Raw genomic sequence first — 21,681 nt, 5'->3', positions numbered from 1 at the left:
GGAAGGGGCACAAGATAGATTTCTTTTGTTTCCCCCCGGATTTGTTTCTGGATTCTCCATTTGAAAGGCCAGAAAGAAGGTCCGAGCAATGCTGCAACGGCTCTTGGATATTCAAGCATAGAGCCAGTCCATGAAGAAGAATCGGGATCAGGGAGATGCTCTTTATACTTCATCTTACCAAAGAAAGGCTCAGAGGACTGGAGACACATTCTAGATCTCAAAGTAGTTGATGCATTTCTGAAAATTCTGCAATTTCGAATGTCATTGCTGTGGTGACTCCTAGCCTCTTTGGATTTGACAGAAGCTTATCTTCATATTACAATATTCCTGGGGCACAGGAAACATCTGTTTTCCTGTTATCTAACATTTCCAGTTTTCAGCCCTTCCTTTCGGGCTGGCAATTGTCTCCCACACTTTCATCAAAGTTATGGTGGTAGTGGCAGCTTACCTCTGCAAAATGGGGGTCCAGGTACACCCCTTTCTGGAGGACTGGCTGATCAGGGCTTTGTCCAAGCTGAAATGCGAGCAGGCAGTGGAGACCATGGTATCCGCTGCAACGCCTGTACTGGATTGTCAATTTCAAGAAGAGCCAGCTTATACCCACTCAGACCTTGGAATATCTGGATGTTCAATTCAACACGGTGCAAGGTCAGGTTTTTCTTCCTGAACCACACAAACGGAAGCTCAATAAATAGATTAAGGATCTGTTGGCACTTCCAACTTCTACTACTTAGAATTACCGTATTTTTCGCTCCATAAGACACACCTGACCATAAGACGCACCCTAGATTTAGAGTAGGCAAACAAGAAAAAATCATTCTGAACCAAATTATGTATACCAGCCTCTGCACCCTGTCCCCTCTTCCTTCCAGGCTATGCACCCTGTCCCCCCTCCCCTCCCAAACCTCATAAGCCGCAAATATGCGAAAACTGTATTACTCCCATCAGGGACCTGGACTCTTATGGTCCCCGAGGAAGAAACAACCTCCACCCCCTTCCAAGGGTTGGAGAAAACCAAGGTAAATACCCCCCTCCCTCCCTGATTGCCCGAATCCAAATCTTTCCTAGGGAGTGTAGGGGCAGTGGTCTTTTTATCCCTTCCAGCCCAACCTTATTAACCCAAATAATAGGAGGGGGGGGGGGCTAGAGCAGCGAGGCTTGCAATACTGAGCTGTTTTAAAGCATGGAGAATGCCAGTACAATAAACAATGCGAGCAGTGTTAACCACGCCCAGCAGTTGTGACCTTTCCCTTCACCAGACAAAAACTGAATTGAAGACCCTGAGAAGCCAGACTATGCTTGTCAATGTAGCATTAGAGAAACAGAAAACATTTCTTGTACTGTGGAAAATGCAACCATCCAAAAGTTCTCCCTGCCCCCTCAGGCCTCTTTCTCTCTTCACCCTATACTGCAAAGTCAGCTTCCATAGAAGAAATTTGCAGAGCAGTGACTTGGATTCCATCCATAGATTCAGATCCCACTATTGCTTGGAACAGAACTCCTAACACCAACAGCTGGTTTGGCTCTCCATAGTCTTCTTATCACAGTCTTTCTACTATTACACCAAAATGTCAACCCCATTCCAGGATTGGAGCAACCTAGTAGACAGATAGGTGCCAACATTTGAGGGACATCAAGCCCGAGAAAACAGTAGGAGAGGCATCAGATCACAGTTCCTGGGCAGATCCCCCCCACCCCCTCTCACTTCTACAGCCATCTCCAGGCTCATAGCAGCAATGCAAGAAGCAACACAATAGGTTCTAAGGCTCCGTGGTGCATATGTGCTTGTGAAGACCCTGCTAGTTCTCCCCACTCTGATGCATTTCATACATGATAAAGGAGGCAGAACTGGCAGGGACTTTGCCAACATACAGTTAGATATTTCTCTGAGCTTATTGTAGTTGCTTCATTTATGGTGCCATGGGCTCTTTGTTTTCTGCCAGCACCCTTTGCATTCCCCAGCCCCGTGATCAGGCTCCACTGACCTTGCTCCTGCGCGCCTCCCTGGCGAAGGCAGAGCAGCAGGACGCCGAACATGAAGTTGAAGACGGCGGCGGGCAGGTGACAGTGGGAGCCGAGCAGCGGCGGTGGCGATCGGAAGCTCGTTGCTGCCTAGGCCCACGCTGCATTCTGAATGGCTACTGTGAGTTCTCGTGAGTCCCGCGAGAACTCACAGCAGCCATTCAGAAAGCAGACTAGGCCCAAGCAGGAAAGCTCGCTCCTGCTGACCGACACTCCGCTGGACTACCAGGCTATAATGAGACATTTTAAAAGGTACGATGGGGTGGGGGGCTGTTGTTGTTTTTTAAATTCTTTATTCATTTTAAAAATCTTTCATCAAGTGTACAACAATCATAATAATAATGTAGATGAACACCTATCATACAGACTCCTTCATAGATTAACAGAAAGATTATCAAAGTAAGAACCTAATCTTTCATTTTCAGATCTTTGTTGCTAGCTATTCTTGCCAGCTGTATTTCTCATTTCACTGCTTTGAGTTTTATCCCGTGTTTCTTGAGTGCTACCTTTCAGCTTGGATACTGTTTCCACAGCTCTCTCTTCAGGTACTCCCTTATTTTTCTAAGGGCAGCGTGTTTGAAATCAAGGACTGGAGTTTTGTGTCTGTGCTGCACTTTGGCTCTTAATTTAAACCATATTGTGTGATGATCACTATTGTCCAGGTTTGTACTTGAGATACTGTAGGTTTAAGTGATTTGCCCAAGATCATAGGGAGCAGCAGTGGAATTTGAAAGGAGCTTTTCTATTTCTGTCTGGTGCCTCCAAAAGCCTCTGCTTATCTTTGGGAATGAGCAATGAGAAATGGGTGAATTCTTTGCTTTCCTCTCAGATACTTCTTACCTGGATTAGCCACTGTCAAAAGCATGATACTGGGTCCAGTGGACCTCTGGTTTGGTCTGTTTTTATGGTTATCTTCTGTTAGATACATTACCTTGTTATGATTCTGACCTAGCTCAGTGTGTTTGAGGGCAATTTAAATCAGTGCTGTTTTCTTCTCTTTCCTGTAGGGAATTGGTGGGCAGGCATCTCGTAACCTGATGGATCATTTTGCTGAGATTCTCTTTGCTCTGAACAAGCAATGCTTCAGCTACCTAAGCATCTGGATCAAGGAGGTCCTGCAGCAGGAAGGATTTCCCTCCAGCCGAATCAGCCCTGAGCAGAAGGAGACCTTTAGCCAGCAAGTGCTCAGGTGTGTGTCTCTCTCTCTCTGCATTCCTACATGCATTCATTCACATGTCTCTTTTCATGTGCTTGCTTCCTTGATTTACCTGCATGAAACGGTTTGTGTAATGTATAGAGGGAGGAAGTTCAGGAGAAAACAGGTCACACTATATTCCTTATCTAATTACATTACATTATATTAGTGATTTGTATTCCGCCATTACCTTGCGGTTCAAGGCAGATTACAGAAGAGGATTTTTGGACATGTCCAGAGGTGTTAGAGTAGAGCGGGTTGCTTCAGAGGATTGAAATGTCTCTAGTTTCTGTACAATGTGGGATCAGTTTGTTTTGGGGGGTTTTAACTCTGGACTGGCAAGCTCATTCTCTAAAAAGGAAGCATCTTGCAGAGTTTTCTGTGAAGACTGGGGCTGCTGGCATGGATGGATATGTGAATATTGTGTGTGTGGATGTCTAAATGTGATCCTCAGACGCAAGCTTGAACAAGTCCCTTTCTGCTTCCTGTGCCATTAGTATTGGCCATCTTCCATAAGTGTGGCTTCAGGCTCTAGCAGGAGATCTTTAGTAATAACCAATAAAAATGGAAGATTATTAGCAAATTTTATTAAAGCAAAAAAAAGAAAATCTAAGATTATTGCAATTAAGGATAAACAGGGCAATACACACACTAGTAATGAAGATATTATAAAACAATTTCTTGATTTTTATAAGGATTTATACACTTCTGATACTTATGAAAATAAAGAACAAGATGGTATAGAATTTTTAAAGGCATTTATTGGACCAAATATTCCGGATCATATAAAAGGAAGTTTAGAAGAACATATATCTTTAAAAGAAGTAGAATCAGCATTGAAAGCTCTTAGAGTTGGATCCGCTCCAGGTGGAGATGGATATACTGTTGAATTTTACAAAACATTTCAAAATATTTTATTACCTTATCTATTAAATTTATATCAATATCAAATAAATAATGGAAATATAACAGGAACTATGGCTGATTCTGTTATAATTGTCTTACCAAAACCAAACAGGGATCCGACATTGATAACAAATTATAGGCCTATATCTTTGATGAATGTAGATGCTAAATTAATTGCTAAAGTGCTAGCTATAAGATTAGCAAAAGCTCTTCCTTTTATTATTGATATACACCAAACTGGATTTGTTGCTAAAAGACACTCTTCACATAACACTAGATTAGCATTTCATTCTCTAAATTTAGCAAAAAATTTGAATGATCCAGCTTTTCTAATATCATTAGATGCAGAAAAAGCATTTGATAGAGTAGAATGGAAGTTTATGTATCAAACTCTAGAATGGTTTGGTATAGGACCTGGTTTTATTAAAATGATTCAAACATTATATAGCTCCCCTGGAGCAAGATTAAATATAAACAATAATTTATCTGATAAATTTAACTTGCTAAGGGGAGTTAGACAGGGTTGTCCTTTATCTCCCTTACTATTTGATATCGTTCTAGAACCCTTATTAATTGCAATAAATCAAACTAAGGGAATAAAGGGAATCACATTTTCTAATTGGGAATTTAAATTATCTGCATATGCAGATGATATATTATTATATTTAAGAGAACCAGAAGACACCATTCCACATCTACTTAATTTAATAGAAAAGTTTGGAAAGTTTTCTGGATATAAAATCAATTGGGAAAAATCTGAAGTTCTTCCAATTAATATCCATTGCACCAAAGGACTATTTGATTCATATTCATTTAAATGGAAAGAGGAAGGATTAAAATATTTAGGTATTCTTATAAAAAATACAATTGATGACACAGTAAAAGAGAATGAAAAACTTTTATTAAAAAAAAAATAACAGAAATGTGCGAGCAATGGAATCCTTTACATCTTTCTTGGTGGGGAAGAGTCCAAACAGTTAAAATGATGATTTTACCTGTGGTTTGTTATCAAATGATTCCAATATTTTTTCAGGGGTCATTTTATAAAAAATTAAACAATATTCTAACAAAATTTGTTTGGTTTGGGAAAAGACCAATAATCGCTTTAGCATCATTACAAAAAACAATTAAGGAAGGAGGGGTAAATTTTCCAAATTTCTATAGGTACCATCAAGCCTATATTTTAAGACAGGGAATGTATTGGATCCTCCCAGATCTCATGGAAAATGTACCCGACTGGTTATATTTAGAATGGCGCCTCATGTTTCCTTTACATCCAGAACATTTTATCAGTATAACAATGCCTAGGAGAAATAAGGACAACAGAATTCTAATAGATACATGGAAAACACTAAGATTTATAAGCAATTTAACACCAGATCCTTTGACTAAATCTTTAAATCAATCTATTTGGGTAAACTCCAGGATCAAAATTGGTGGATTTAAAATAGTATGGAAACAATGGATAAAAGCAGGTATACGAACTTTAAAAGATGTAATAGTAAATGGATCACTGCTTAGTTTTTCACAATTGCAACAAAAATTTGGATTAGATAAAACACAATATTTTAAATGGATGCAATTGAAGCAGGCCATTCAGGAAGGGTTCCCTGAATGGAAGAATCTTAACACTCAATATAGTTTACCAATCCTTTGTTTTCAAGCGGATTTTCTAGGACACCAAGCCGCAAAATGGTATAAGAAAATAAACGAATTTTTAAACAAAAAAAAGAGATCAGGACTTAGGGATATTTGGAGTATTGAGATAGGACAGATAATTTCTCCATCTCAATGGCAAAAATTTTGGTCCTGGAGAATACATACTACAAGATCAGCATCTATGAGTCAAACATGGTTGTTTTTATTACATAGAGTTTTATGGACCCCTACGAGATTACAAAAATTAGATAGTAGTAGATCTAATAGATGCTGGCATTGTAAGATAGAAGTGGGGACATTAGACCATTTACTATTCTTTTGTCCCTGCATTAATTCCTTTTGGAAATTAATTTGGCCCCAAATTAATAATTTATTAGAAAATCATGTTGGACTATCATATGATACAATATTATTTGGAACAGCAATGAGAACACAAAGTCCGATTTCTGCTGATAATAATAAACTTTTATTAATTTTAACAGGGGTAGCCATACAGCAAATTACTCAGAACTGGAAGGATTACACTAAATTGAATTACACTTTTTGGTGGAATTCAATTTGTCATATATATAAAATGGAAAAAGTACTGGCATTACAACAAGGTTATATTAACAAATTTAATAAAATATGGAGACCATTGACAATTTATTCCACTGATCAGATATAATAACACATGTATAGAACATATAGAAGGGGTAGGGAGGGAAAACTATTGTAATATTAATATGATATAAATTCTGAAAAAGGGTTTATTTAATTCACATTGTAAGAAAATTTAATGATAATTTCAAGTGTTTTTTTGTATAATTGAATGTATTACATGTATTTTCACTTGATGTAAGAATTTAAAAAAAAGAATAAAAAATATTTATACAAAAAAAAAAAAAGTAATAACCAAAGCACTAGAAATTCTAATCCTTTTTCTTTGTGGTTTCTTTTTTGTTGTTGGCAGAGAACGTGTAAATAAGAGACGTATGAAGGAAATGGTGAAGGAGTTCACCTTGCTGTGTCGAGGTCTGCATGGCACAGAGTACACGGCAGATTACTAAACACTAAAGTGGCACAGAGAATGGAAACAATGTCGTAGTTGGATTACTCACTCTCCTGCGCCTGGAAAATAGACATGTCATTTGTAAAACATCTTTCATAGAAATCTCCCATTCTAACCAGCTGCTTCTGCCAGTGCTTTGACTATCGCCCTGTGTCCTCTTCCCTCATCCTTTTCTTTCTGAAGAGCAGAACTGGCAACCAAATAAATTGCGACTAAGAGACTTAGGCCAGCAGGCAGCCATTCATGTATGGAGGAGAGTCCAGGCAAGCCTGTCCAACCCTTTCTCATATCTTAACAGAGACAAAACAACATTTATACAGCAGCTGGAGTGAACTTTGGTCTCAGGCTTTTGTTCCTAATTTCTTCTAGAGAGCTTCACATTTTCTGAATAAGTTGCAACAAATCAATCCTTTCCTTTGAGGACCACTGCTTGTCTTTCTAAGGAGGATATGTTTTTCAGTCTATTTTGGGGGGACATTGAGAAGGACTTGAAGGTAGCAGTTTCTCGATTTCCATGAGCCTTTTGCACATCCTTCAAAGCATACTTGCTATCCCCAAAAGAAATACTAGCAAGGTTATGTGTGTGTCCCCAAGACCTGACAACTCTCCTCTCACTAAATGACCTTTTCCCTTTAGCATCACATAGTCCATATCCCCTAGTGTATAGGTGCACATTACGGATCCCTTCCAGTTTATGGTTTAATGAATCACTGACCCTGCCACTGAGAATCTGAATGTCCCTGACCCCCTGCACTACAAAGCTTCATGTGTCACCAGTCCCTCCAGCATCTGTTGTCATATGTCATTGACCTCTGTATTATATGACTTCACATGTTATTGACCCACTACACTGTACACTTCTGTCCATATTTCCCTTGGACATTGCTTGTATTAGTGTAAGCAGTAGCCCCATGCCTGTTTCAAAGCACTTTTTAATCTATACACTCTTCTTAACTGTAGTACTGTAAAAGGTGATATGTGAGATTCAAGGATCGGCAGGAGTTGGCATTTAGTTATTTATTTATTTATTTATTAATTAATTAATATAATGGACAAAACAGGACATGATACAACAGATTACAATCAGGTACATTGAGTCCCTTTCCCAAAGAGCTTATCTGTGCTGATAAGTGACTTTCCAAAGGTTACAAGGAGCATCAGTGTGTTATGCAGGATTTGAATCCTGGTCCCTGGTGCATTACTGAATTCCACTACTGGTTTCCCTGCTCCTGTGTGGAGCATGCAGAGGTTACTCGCACTCCCCTAACCTTCCTCCCTTCACTCATGTTTGCTAGGTGTGCAGGGCAGTGCTCCTGAATTTGGGCATGTCTCCTCTTCCCCCAGATGGTGGTTAGGTGCACAGGGCAGAACATATCCTGCAAGAATTCGGAAACAATTTCAAGTCCCTAGTTCTTAGGAAATTACAGCAGGACACAAGCTCAAGGATCTGTGAGGGGTTCCTGAACCGAAATGTCCCCAAATCAGTTTCCTTTGTGTGTTTGCTTTTAATTTATTTTTAATAAACTATAATACCATGTACCCCTCCTCAGCCTCTGAGCTACTTGTTGTGCAGATACCAAGCAAATTTGCTTCTCGTATATTAGGGTTATTACCAGACTTACAGTGGGAGTATGAAGGCAGAACGAGAAGCCTCCTTCTGATCATGTGCAATAGTCTTTGGGCCAGTAGTGTAGCCAGAAATGAATTTTTGGAAGGGCTTATGGGTAACATGGCTTTCTATTTATTTCCTATTTTGATTTGTTTAAATTGTAGTGAGGATCCTTTTGCCCTGAAGCAGCATTATCGGCATTCAGGATCTCGTTTTTTCTTTAATTCTTTCAAAGAAGAATTCTATATAAAATTTCTGCATGGGAAGTGGATTTGCACAGACACCTTGAAGTAAACAGAAGTGGACTGTTGATGGAAAAGATAAATGTTAATCATTTCAACTGACTTGAACATTTGCTTGCCACTAATAAATCTACTGCTCTGTTGATTAACATAGGGGGGTTTTATGCTGATTGAGGAGAACAATAGAGTTCTGAGCCCTGCCCTGAGGCTTTTTCCTCCTATAATTTTAATCAATTAGAGATTATTTTCTGCCATTGAGTTGGTTTATTTGCTAAGCAAATACAGGGAGTATTGGGCAGTATTGTTTAGTTTGATATAGTCTAGTTTCACTTGGTTTCTATTTTTGAATTTGTGGGTTGGCTTCCATTTCTTCTTTCCTGCCCCTGTTCTCCTGCCAAATGTAAGAAAATGTATTTCCTTATCCCTCTGGACCTTTCTCAACAAGTGGTTTTGTGCTCTCCTGTCAGCAGAGGGAGACTGAAAAGTACTGACTGATGTTACAGTATAAGGTTCTGCGCAGTCTCAAATCAAATGGTAGGTGTGTGCAAGTCTGTCTTTGGTTTGGCATGCCATATTTGGCCCCATTTAATTTAAAAAAAAAAAAAAAAGTACAGAGCTTTCTAAATCACAATGAAAACAAATTTTAAAAAAATATGCAGAGGTCTCAACCATTTTGCATCTTTGCACCCTGGGGCTGTACTCTCTAGTTATCTGGGGCCTTTGCCAGAAAATATGTGCCTCGAATCCCTCACCCGTTCATATTGGAAGAGGGTTCGTTGAGCATCTCCCTTCAAGACTGAATAGAATAACTGTATTTTTTTAAAAAGTGTTCAGCATGCTACCTTTGCTGATTGCTGTCAAAATAATATATTTAGTGGTTAAGGTTTTAAAAAAGGTTCTTGTAATAAAATTATAGAACACAGAAAGGACATTAAACTACTGCTTACCGTATTTTTCGCTCCATAAGACACACTTTTTCCACCCCCAAAAATGGGATGGAAATAAGTGTGCATCTTATGGAGCGAATACCCAAAATCCTCCCGTTACCTTTTTGTCAATTCTGAGGCCCTCCCTTGCTGGACGCGGCTGCCTGGTACACTGACAGCTGATGATGCAGGCCCCCCCCCCCATACCTATTTTTAATTAGGCATGGCAGCTCCTAGCCTTCCTCCCCTCCACTGTTACCTTTTTTAAATTCCGAGGCCCTCCCTCACTGGACGCTGCTGCCTGGAGCACTGACATCTGATGCGGCTTCCTCCCAGTCTTCTTCCTTTGCAGCAGAGCGGCGCACAAGGCTGCCGGCCTAGTCCTGTGCCGCTTCCTGCGAGAACTCTCTCCTATTAAGAACTCTCACGGGAAGCAGCATGGGATCAGGCTGGCAGCCTTGTGCGCCGCTCTGCCACAAGGGAAGAAGACTGGGAGGAAGCCGCGTCAGCTGTCAGTGTTCTAGGCAGCCGTGTCCAGCAAGGGAGGGCCTCGGAATTTAAAAAAGATAACGGTGGGGGGGAGGGAGACCAGGGGCTACCCTGCTTAATTAAAAATAGGTACAGAAGGGGGTGGGGGCCTGCCTGCCAAATTAAAAATAAGGATGGTAAAGTCGTGCCTGCCTGCCTGCGGGGAGGCCTGGAGGGGCGAGGCCTGCCTGCCTGGAGGGGCTACCTGGGAGGGGGTAGGGCTGCCTGAAGGGAGAGGCCTGCCTGCCCTGTCCCTACCTGCCTGCCAGCCACTAGGCCTACCTGCCCTGTGTCGGCCTAACACTAGACCACCAGAGGGGGTACAGGGTACAGAGTCTGGCAGGGAGAGGGGACAGGGTGCAGAGCTTGGCAGGGAGAATTTGGTTCAGAATGGTTTTTTTTCTTGTTTTCCTCCTAGTAATCTAGGGTGCGTCTTATGGAGTTCTTGGAGAAGCAGACTGCTCTTCTATGGAAGCAATGCTGGCTTTGACACGCAGCTCCTGATTGGTGAGGCCCAACTTTAGTACAGGAAGAGGCGGTTGGAGCATACCATGAGTGATTTCCTTCACTCGCCGGCGCTCTGGCTGTCCTCTCCAGCTGCCCTCTCCTGTCTCCCCTTCGCGGTTGAAAAATACCGCGAATGACCGGGATTGCAAATTCACGGGGGAGCACTGTATTCGATTTTAAAAAAAAAAAGCTTGAACAAATAAGCACGTTGTATGAAGAAATATTTTCTCCAGTTTGTTTTAAATCTACTACTTAGTAGCTTCATCGCATGCCCCCTAGTCCTAGTATTTTTGGAAACAGTAAAGAAGTGATTCATATCTACCCTTTCCTCTTCACTCGGTATTTTATGGACCTCTTATCGTATCAACACTGAACCATCTCTTCTCCAAGCTGAAGAGCCTTAGCCACTTTAGCCTTTCCTCATAGGGAAATCATCTCATCCCTTTTATCAATTTTGTCACCCTTCAATGTACCTTTTCTAATTCCACATCTTTTTTTAGATACAGTGACCTGAATTACACAGTACTCGAGGTGTAGCCATACCATAGAGTGATACAAGGGCTTTATAATATTTTTATCTTTGTTTTCCATTCCTTTCCTGATATCTCCTAACATTCTATTTGCTTTCTTAGCCGCCACCACAACATGTTGAGCTAAGGGTTTCAGTATATCCTCAATAATAACACCTAGATCCTTTTCCTGGGCAATGGCTCCTAACGTGGAACCCTGCATCATGTAGCTATAGTTTGGGTTCCTATTTCCCATATGCATTACTTTGCATTTGCTCACATTAAATGTCATTTGCCATTTTGATCCCCAGTCTCCCAAGGTGGTCTTGCAATTTTTCACAATCCTCTTGTGATTTAACAACTTTGTGCCATCAGTAAATTTAATTATCTCACTAGTTATTCCCATCTGTAGATCACTGATAAATATGTTAAAAAGCAGCAGTCCCAGCACAGACCCCTCGGGAATCCTGCTATTTACTCTTCTCCATTGAGATTATTGATCATTTATACCTACTCTGTCTTTCAAGCAGTTCTTAATCCATAATAGGACATTACCTCCTATCCCATGACTTTCTAATTTCCTCAGAAGTCTTTCATGAGGTACTTTGGCAAATGCCTTTTGAAAATCCAAATACACACTATCAGCTGGTTCACTTTTATCCACATGTTCATTCACCCCTTCAAAGAAATGCAGTAGATTGGTGAGACAAGATTTCCCTTGACTAAATCCATGTTGGCGTTCTCTCATTAATCCATGCTTATGTATATGTTCTGTCATTTTATTCTTTATAATAGTCTCTACCGTTTTGCCCGGCACCGACATCAGCAGACTTACCAGTCTATAATTTCCCGTATTACCTCTGACAGCGACGATAGCTTAAGAATTATAGCACACAGATGTTAGATTTATGCAATTGAGGCTGTGGAAAGATACGACTAAAAAATGTCAAACCCCTGACAAAGCAAGAAATAGCGAAACGGCAGAGCTCTCATCAGGTGAAAACTAAGTACCATAGTTTTATTGCAGTCAAAATAGAGCTGAATTAGTCATTTATAACAGCCTTTGCTGGGTTTTATGTGAACTAGTGATATACCCCAGTGAAAACACCAGAAAGTTATGAGGGTTTGAAGTTCACTATCCCATTTATAAGTGATATCAGAGTAACTGGTTTCACTTGTCTCAGTTTGCTATATGATATCTAGTTGTGCAAGTTGTGTTCTGATATTGCTGGATTAAAATTAATAGGCCACAAACAAAAATTTGATCATGTAACGCCATTGTTCTTACAATATCATTGGCTTCCTGTTGCTTATAGAATAAAAGTTAAATTAATTACACTTACACAAAAGGTCATCTTCAGGAACCAAGCTATCTGAATTCATTTATCACACCATATGTTCCTTTTCGTGTACTTCGATTATTACAAGACAACAGACTAATTATACCATCTGTCAAAAGAGTAAAATGGGAGACTACTAGAGCTAAAGCATTTTTCTGTTTAGCCCCCAATTTATGGAACCAATTACCGAATTATCTGCAATTAGAACCTAACTTTACAGCTTTTAAAAAGTTACTTTCACAGGCTTTCGGTATACCCGGTAATGATCATTTATTAGTTTGATACGTCAGCAAATGATGAATGTCACCTAGAGAGCAATGGCTATTAATTATTTTCAGTAGGTCTTTTGTATGAATGTTTTTAGATCTGTTCTTGTATTTTTTTTATGTAGCTCTCTTCTAATTTTATGTATTTTGTAAACTGCTTGGAGCTGTTGGAAGCTGAAGCATTATATCAAATTTTAATAAAGCATAACATACTATGCAGGATTTTAACGAAAAATTACAAATTACTAACAATAGCCCTGCAAGTTAATTTTTCAATTGTATCAGCACTCTGGGTCCAGGAAATATGCTACTGTTCAGTCTGTCAGATTTGACCCATTACATCATCCATTGTTACAGAGATTTGAATGAGTTTCTCTAATTCATCAGAATTGAATACAGTTTCTGGCCCCAGCAACTCCCCCATATCTTCCTCGGTGAAGACCAAGGCAAAGAACTCATTTAATCTCTTCGCTATGGCCTTGTCTTCCCTGAAAGCCCCTTTTACTCTTCCAAAATCTAGCAGTCCAACTGATTCTCTTCCCAGCTTCTTGCTTTTAATATACCTGAAAAAGATTTTACTATGGTTTTTTTGCTTCCAGTGCAATCTTCTTTTCAAGAACTCTTTGCCTTCCTTATTAGTGCTTTGCATTTCACTTGCCATTCCTTGTGCTGTTTACAATTATTTTCAGTTGGATCTTTCTTCCACTTTCTGAAGAATGCTCTTTAGCTCTGCTAGCTTCCTTCACCTTACTCATTAACCACGCAGGCTGCCATTTGGTTTTCCTTCCTTCATTTTTAATGCATGGAATATATCTAGTCTGGGCTTCCAGGATGATATTTTGTAATAGCATCCATGCCTGATGTCAATTTTTAGCCTTTGCAGCTGCTCCTCTGTTTCTTACCATTTTCCTCATGGTATCATAGCCTCCTTTTTTAAAGGTAAATGCTATTGTATTGGATTTCTTGTGTGAATTTATTCCAGGGATTAAATCAAATATGATCGTGTTATGAAAACTGTCCTCAAGTAGCCCCAGCACCATTACCTCCCTCACCAATTCATATGCTCCACTAAGAACTGGGTGTAGAATTGCTTTGCCTCTTGTCAATTCCTGAATCAGCTGCTCCATAAAGCAGCCCTTGATTTCATCAAGGAATTTTATCTCCCTAGCATGCCCTGTTACATTTACCCAGTCAATATTGGGATAGTTGAAATCTCAAAGACAACCATATATCACCTCTCTTCTGCAAAAGGAGACAGACAGGCTGGCCCACCTGTTTCTTAAGTGGAGAAGAGAGACCTCAAAACCATACAGGAGCATCACAAAACAGCCCACAGCTGTATCCAAGTAAACGTACTGACATTATAGATTTAAAAAAAAAAAACACTAGAAATTTAGGCCAATCAAGATTTCATCCTTAGCAGAGTGAAGGCGCTTTGGCAAAACAGGGTGTTCCTGTTGGGATGAAACAGGCTTGAGAGTGGCAACGGATGAATGTGATAGCAGATAAGTAAACTGGTTTTGATATGCTATACAGATGATATATTGGAGACTGTTGTATGATTGTTGTGCTACTGTGTGTCTATGAACAGGACTAATTACATCCTGGTCAGGCGGACGGTAGTACACTCTTTATCACTGTCCTTTTCCCCTTTACATATGGAATTTCTGCACCTGTAGAATTTTCAGCCCATTTTGAGACCCTCCTTAACATAAAATGCTATGCCTCCACCAATTTGATGCACCCTATCACTGTAATATCATACCCTAGTATGACAGTGTCCCATTGATTATCTTCCTTCTACCAGGTCTCAGAGAAGTCTCTGTCTTTTCATTTAGAGCAAAATGTTCTAATTCTCCTATCTTGTTTCTTAGGCTTCTGGCATTTGCAGATAGACATTTCAAACAATGTTTGTTAAATCTATTTACAATTTGCTCAGTAGTTGGCATGGATAATTTGTGATCTTTAAAATCAGCCTGTTAATTTAAGGAAATCTGGTCTGCTGTGGCCTGTATTGCAATCTTGCTATTGGGATGTTCTGTCTTCCCTTTTATGGTGATATCTTTTAAAGGTACCCTAACCTTGTTCTGAACCATGCTCTTTTGAACAACTATCTGCCTTCCCCCAGGCTATTTACAGCCTAGCCAGCTAAACATAGTGAGCAAACTTTACTAGTTCGTGTAGTGAGAGGGCCTGAGTTATTTTTTTTATTTTTTTTTTTTAATGGTATGTGCGAAGCTGCACTGGGACTAAAGCAACCACAACAATTCTACAGCACATGGCCAATCTGTTCTCTGTGGCTGAGATCAGTGGGGCACCAACTCTTATTAAGGTGCTTTCACTTATTCTTCAGCTAACCTAAGGCCCCAGGCACTCCTTCCAACACATCACCAATCAGAGAATCTGGATCTAAAAGACATCCTGATCCCAAAGAGAATATATCATATGCACATACACCAGGGGGTGTACACGCATTTAAAATGAAAAAGGCTGTAATAGAAATGGATCATTTTTACACAAAGTCATAAAATGGTATTGAAATGATTTCTCTTGAGTTTTCCCATTGAATTCTGTGAAACTGTCTATAGAAGCAGTGGCACTATACAGAATGAGGTTAAAATGGAAGAAGTGGAACAGAAGAAGCTTGCTATTATTTGGGATTCTGTCAGGTACTTGTGATCTGAACTGGCCACTGTTGGAAGCAGGATATTGGGCTGGATGGACCATATAGGATTAATCTTATATTCTAACGGCTATGGCCCTGCACATATTACAACAGTAGCAGTTGAGGTGACAGGGAGACAGAAGATTTGGGGGGTAAATAGAGGAGGGGGGAGAATATACAATGGATGGAAGGGAGAGAGGAAATGATGAAGAGAGAAGATCATGAAAGGGGAAAGAGGGAGGCAATGGTCAACGGAAGGAGGATAGAGAGAGGGAGGAGAGGAGATGGAAAGGGGTAGAGATAGGTAAAATGCTAGATGGAATGGGGAAAACAGACAGGAGATGTTGGATAGAAGGGGAAGAGGAAATGAATGGAGGAGAGAGGATGAGAAGGGGAGGAGATGTTGGATGAAGTGGTAAGAAAGAAGAGATGGTAAAAGGAAGATATGAGAAAGGGAGAAGATGCTAGATGGCAATGTCTTATGTAGATCCAGCTGAATCGGCCAGGTGGTTGATCACTGGAATAGTCTTCCACTTCAGGTTATTGAGGCCAGCAGCGTGCCTGATTTTAAGGCCAAATGGGATAGACATGTGGGATCTATTCACAGAGAAAGGTAGGGGAGGGTCATTGGGGTGGGCAGACTAGATGGGCCGTGGCCCTTATCTGCCATCTATTTCTATGTTTCTATGTAACATTGAATATTTAGGTTGAATTCTGATAAATGGTAAAAACCTCAGTGTGCTCATCTCTTCCGTCACAGAATCTCCAATCTGTTCCCTGTAGAAGTTTCAGAGATCTAAGCTCTAGGTCCACCTGGTGCCATTGCAAAACACCCCAAAATCTCTCTTTTCACTTCATTCCATCAGTCAGTTTGTTCTTCAGAACTCTATCCTGCAAATTCAGACACTTTCTGGACAATTCCTGACCCTGAAAGTTTCAAAGTGAAAATCTAAAATGTCAAGAACTCTTTGAATATAAAAACTGTCCATGAAGATAAGCATCTCCAGCTTCAGGCTCCAACCCCCTCGTGGATGAAGAAAAAGTGATACTAAACCTAGGCCTAACGAAAAAAAGTCTTCGCAGACTCCAGCTTATCCAGAACACTGCGGCTAAGCTGATTTTTGCTAAACGCAAATATGACCATGTCTCCCCTCTACTTACCAATCTTCACTGGCTCCCAGTACTTTCCAGAATTCATTTCAAATGCTCCTGCCTGGCTTTCAAGATCATTCATGGCATCCTTCCGCCCCTAATCCCTCTATCCTTCCTTGCCCCGACACCAACTACCACCAGATCTGCCCACAGACATAAACTATCCTTCCCCTCTCTACACGGCATCCTCCACGCAGGTAAACTGGGTAGATCCCTCCTCTCCAAAATCACCGGCCTCTGGAACGACCTCACTGTCCCGCTGCGGAACCTGGACTCCCTCCAACTATTCCGAAAACAACTGAAAACCTGGCTTTTCTCTAGCATATAATAATCTCTTCTCCTGATTACATCCCCTCTTTTTATGCTTTGTAAACTCTTTCTCTTCTCTTCCCATATTTTTAAACTCTGTAAACCGTGTCGAGCTCCACTTCAGTGGAGAAGATGCGGTATATAAACCTAAGGCTTAGTTTAGTTTAAACCACTTTTTCTGTATCGCTTGATAGACCGGTATAGTTCCTTTACGGATGGGTATTATTCCTCACTGCTACCAGCAAGTGGAGACTGAGATCAAACTTGTATATCAGTATAGCTTCCCCTCCACTAATCCAGTCTCTGGTAGCAGGTGGACAGCTAATTTTGGCTCCCTTCTTAGCACTGTTGGAATTTTGTTTTGGACTCCTGGGTTCCCCTTTTGTGCGGGATAGAGCTTGGACGGGTCCTGTTTGGGAGTCCGTCTGACCTCGGAGTGTTAAACTCGGAGGGTCTCGTGCTGGGTCCCTCCTCCCACCTCAGCCAGCAGCCTGGCCCCCTGGTTGGTCAGCCATCCAGCTTTGAGAGCTGTGGAGTCTGTTCTGTAAGAAAAAAAAACCCCAACAACCTGAGGTGTGCCAGTCTAAACGGCAAATTTCCCTTTAAAACTGCCTTTTTACTGTTTTTTCTCATCTAACTGGCACTTTCCTTGCAGCTAGGGCACTTTCAGTGCAATGAGAACTTTTAAAGGGGAAAAGTGCTCATTGTGCTCCAGTCACGAGATACTTGCGGCTGGCATGTGCAGGCCGGAGCGGTGGGGGCAGGGAGTCCCTTGGGGCCGCCGGGGTTCTTTCCCCCTGAATTTTGATGGAACTTTGTAAAGCTTATATGCTGGTGGCAGGAGGTTCCATGTCCACTCGGGGGGGGGGGGTATACCTCGATGTCTTCCCCGGTGCGGCCCCACACTGCGGCGGTTTTTCCCCCCTCTACTCCTCTCTCATCCAAATGCCCGAAAGTCTCTTGGGATGAGGATTTTTTCCCAGAGGAGCAGGATATAATTGACCTGAACCCTTAAGGAGAATTCCAAGATCCTCTTGGGAGGGGGGTTGTATTCCGCCAGCGAGGGGTTCTCCAGCTGGCAAAGATACGTCTGTGGTGCACATTTTTCAATGGGAAGAGCTTCAGGAGTTAATTGTGCAGGTCTCCTCGGTTTTGCACTTTGAGGAACCTGTGTCGGAGCCCCTGCATACGGTGGACCCGTTGCTTAAGGGGATTCGCTCTGCTTCCCGCTCTTTTCACATGCACCAGGATATTCGGGATGTTATGGTCACACAGTAGCAGGTGCCAGAAGCCCCTTTTCGTTTTGCACATTTCATGGCCCGCCTATATCCCATTCCTGAAGGGGATAGAGACACTTTGAAGTCACCTGTTGTGGGTGCAGTGGTTTTGGCCATTTCTAAGAGGCATACTGTGCCTGTTGAGGGCGATGCGGCCTTGAAGGACCCAGAGGAATGTAAGTTGGAGTCCCTCCTTAAACAGAGTTTTGATGTGACGGCTCTGTCGGTCCAGGTGGCAATGTGTAGTGGGCTAGTGGTTCGGTCGTGTTTTCGTTGGGCCCAGCATGTTCTTGACAATAAAGAGATGAACTGGAACTTGCTAAAGCAAAAGTGGCCAAAATTGAATTGGATGCTTCTTATCTCTCTTAGATGCCATGTATGACCTCTTGCGAGCTTCTGCCAAGTTTTTGGCTCTTGGAGTGGCAGCACGCTGTACCTTGTGGCTTCACGCTTGGTCGGCAGATTCGGCGTCCAAAGCTAAGTTGACAAAGTTCCCTTTTAAAGGGTCTTTCTTGTTTGGTAAGGACCTGGACAGGTTGGTTCAGACTCTCACTGATTCCAAAGTGCCTTGTTTGCCTGAGGATAGGCCTCGGCTGGTGGCTCGAGGTGGCACTGCTCGGCGTGATTTCTGCCGTTTCTGCTTTGGTAGAGAGGCTGCCTCCTTTCCATCTTCTGTGCTCTCTAGAGGTAGATTTTTCAAGCACATGCAGTCCTTTCGTGGAGTGCAGGTAGCACCCCCGCCGGGTCCCCTGCCGCGCCCAATGACTCCTTGCCGGCGCCCGTCTTGGTTCCAGTGATCGCCCGGCTGAGAGAATTTTATCCACAGTGGGCAGACATCACGTCTGATCTGTGGGTTCTGGAGGTGATCCAGTACGGCTGTGCTCTGAAGTTCGCCCGATCCTTGCCAAACCGTTTTCTCCCTCGCATATGGCGTGGAAGTAGCAGGTTTTTCCCGTGGGAGTGGGGCACAGGTTGGTACTCGATTTACTTTATGGTGCCAAAAGAAAAGAACCTTTCGACTCATCCTGGATTTGAGGGGGGTCAACAGGGCTCTTCACGTGCCTCCCTTCCCTATGGAAACTGCAGTCAACTGCAGTCTGTGATTCTGGTGGTTCAGCCGGAGGAGTTTCTTATCTCTCTAGATCTGACCGATGCCTACTTACATATTCCTATCATTCCTCCCATCATCGCTTCCTGTGTTTTGTGATCTTAGGGCAGCATTATCAGTTCTGTGTTCTTCCTTTTGGTCTAGCCACAGCTCCGCAAACGTTCACCAAAGCGATGGTGATCGTCGCGGTGGCGTTGCGAAAGAGGGCATTCTGGTTCATCCCTACCTGGATGACTGGTTGATTCAAGCCAAGTCATTCCAGGAGAGCACTTGGGTCATGGCTCAGGTGGTGGAGTTTCTGCGGTCGCTGGGATTGTAGTCAATCTTGCCAAGAGCCGGTTGTCTACATCTCAGCGACTGGAATATCTAGGAGTCCTGTTCGACACCTCCTTGGGGAAGGTCTTCCTTCCGGAGGCCCGGGTCAGCAAATTACAATCCCAGATTCGCATGCTTATGGTTTCCCAGTGTCCTCAGGTGCAGGATTTCCTCCAAATCTTGGGGTCAGTGGCGGCCTCCCTCGATGTGAGGTGGTCGCAGGCCCACATGCGTCCTCTTCAGTATGCTCTTTTTTGGAGGTGGTCGCCTCAGAGGCACTGTCTGGATTATCCGGTTCTGCTTCCGGGCTTAGCTTGGGGCAGTCTTCGTTGGTGGCTCCAGACCTCTCATCTTGTTCAGGGGCGAGTCTGGATCAGCTGCAGTGGATGGTGCTGCTCATGGATGCCAGTCTTCTCGGTTGGGGAGCTCAGTGTCTAGGTCACTCAGCTCAGGGCACTTGGTCCATGGAGGAGGCTTCTTGGTTGATCAATGTATTGGAGACCAGAGCCATCCATCTGGTGTTGCTAGCCTTCCAGTCCTTTCTGATGGGAAAGTCAGTCAGGGTTCTGTAAGACAATGCCACGACAGTGGCCTATGTCAATCATCAGGAGGGCACCAGAGGCACTTTGTTCAGCTACAAAATGGGGGGAACACTGCTAGGGGTGAGTAACCTTGAAAGGGACCTGGGGGTGATGGTAGACACATCACGGAAACCATCGGCGCAGTGTGCGACAGCCTCAAAGAAAGCAAACAGAATGCTGGGCATCATCAAAAAGGGTATCACAACCAGGACGAAAGATGTCATTATGCCGCTATATCGCGCAATGGTGCGCCCGCACCTGGAGTACTGTGTGCAGTACTGGGCGCCGTACCACAAGAAGGACATGGCGGTACTCGAGGGAGTGCAGAGGAGGGCGACTAAACTGATAAAAGGTATGGAAAAGTTTTCATACGCTGACAGGTTAAAAATGCTGGGTCTGTTCTCCCTAGAAAAGAGGAGACTTAGAGGGGACATGATAGAAACCTTCAAAATCCTAAAGGGCATAGAGAAAGTAAATAAGGACAGATTCTTCAAACTATGGGGAGCAACAAACATTAGGGGTCACTCGAAGAAATTGAAAGGGGACAGGTTTAGAACAAATGCTAGGAAGTTCTTTTTTACCCAGAGGGTGGTGGACACATGGAACGCACTTCCAGAGGATGTGATAGGCCAGAACTCTGTACAAGGGTTCAAGGAGGGTTTGGATAGGTTCCTGGAGGATAAGGGGATAGAGGGGTACAGATAGAACTTGAGGTAGGTTGTAGAGGTGTTCAGAAACCACTTCACAGGTCGTGGACCTGATGGGCCGCCGCGGGTGCGGACCACTGGGCGAGATGGACCTCTGGTCTGACCCAGTGGAGGCAACTTCTTATGTTCTTATGACTCAGCTCATAGTCTGGGCAGAGTCGTACCTTCAAGAAATATTAGCATCCCTCTTAGCCAGAGTGGAGAATATTTAAGCGGATTTCCTAAGTCGTCACGTGCTAGATCCCAGAGAGTGGTGTCTATGCCCCGTGGCTTTTCAGTTGATAGTGCAGTCGGGGTCAGCCCCTCATGGACCCGATGGCCACAAGTTTAAACGCCAAAACGGCCCACTTCTTCAGTCATCGCAGAGACGGTCAGGCTGAGGGCCTGGATGTTCTGGTTCAACCATGGCCAACCGAGGGGCTGTTGTATGTGTTCCCTCTGTGGCCATTAGTGGGCAGAGTTCTTCTCTGCATAATTCGCCATCTGGGTCTCGTGGTTCTGGTGGCTCCAGATTGGCCTTGACGAGCGTGGTACACGGATCTGGTGAGGCATCTGGTGGAGGATTCTCTGCCTCTCTTGGACGACTTTCTGACTCAGGGTTCCATTTCAATGTTCGATCCGGATCCCTTTTGTCTTATGGCTTGGCTCTTGAAAAGGGTCACCTAGGTAAGAAGGGGTATTCAGATAAAGTGATCACAACTCTCTTGGGGTCCTGGAGGCTTTCCACCTCTCGGGCTTATGTGCGGGTTTGGTGTGATGTGCATGGAGTGGTCTCTTTTCGCACTTCCCTGCCTAACATCTTAGAGT

The 21,681-nt window shown here is 42.8% G+C and overlaps 1 protein-coding gene across 1 annotated transcript in view; it reads left to right on the top strand.

The window, feature by feature from the left end:
• The window catches only part of IPO13 (importin 13), a 237,151-nt gene extending 227,815 nt beyond the window's left edge, over positions 1–9,336 (top strand). The window contains exons 19-20 of the mRNA XM_033916137.1: positions 3,030–3,211; positions 6,735–9,336. Of these exons, the coding sequence (XP_033772028.1) occupies positions 3,030–3,211; positions 6,735–6,831 (279 nt within the window). The 3' untranslated portion in view covers positions 6,832–9,336. The remainder of the gene's footprint in view (positions 1–3,029; positions 3,212–6,734) is intronic.
• Positions 9,337–21,681: the final 12,345 nt, after the last annotated feature.

This window comes from Geotrypetes seraphini, chromosome 12 (genome assembly GCF_902459505.1).
Source record: "Geotrypetes seraphini chromosome 12, aGeoSer1.1, whole genome shotgun sequence".
NCBI lineage: Eukaryota > Metazoa > Chordata > Amphibia > Gymnophiona > Dermophiidae > Geotrypetes > Geotrypetes seraphini.
This window is presented reverse-complemented; position numbering and strand designations above follow the sequence as displayed.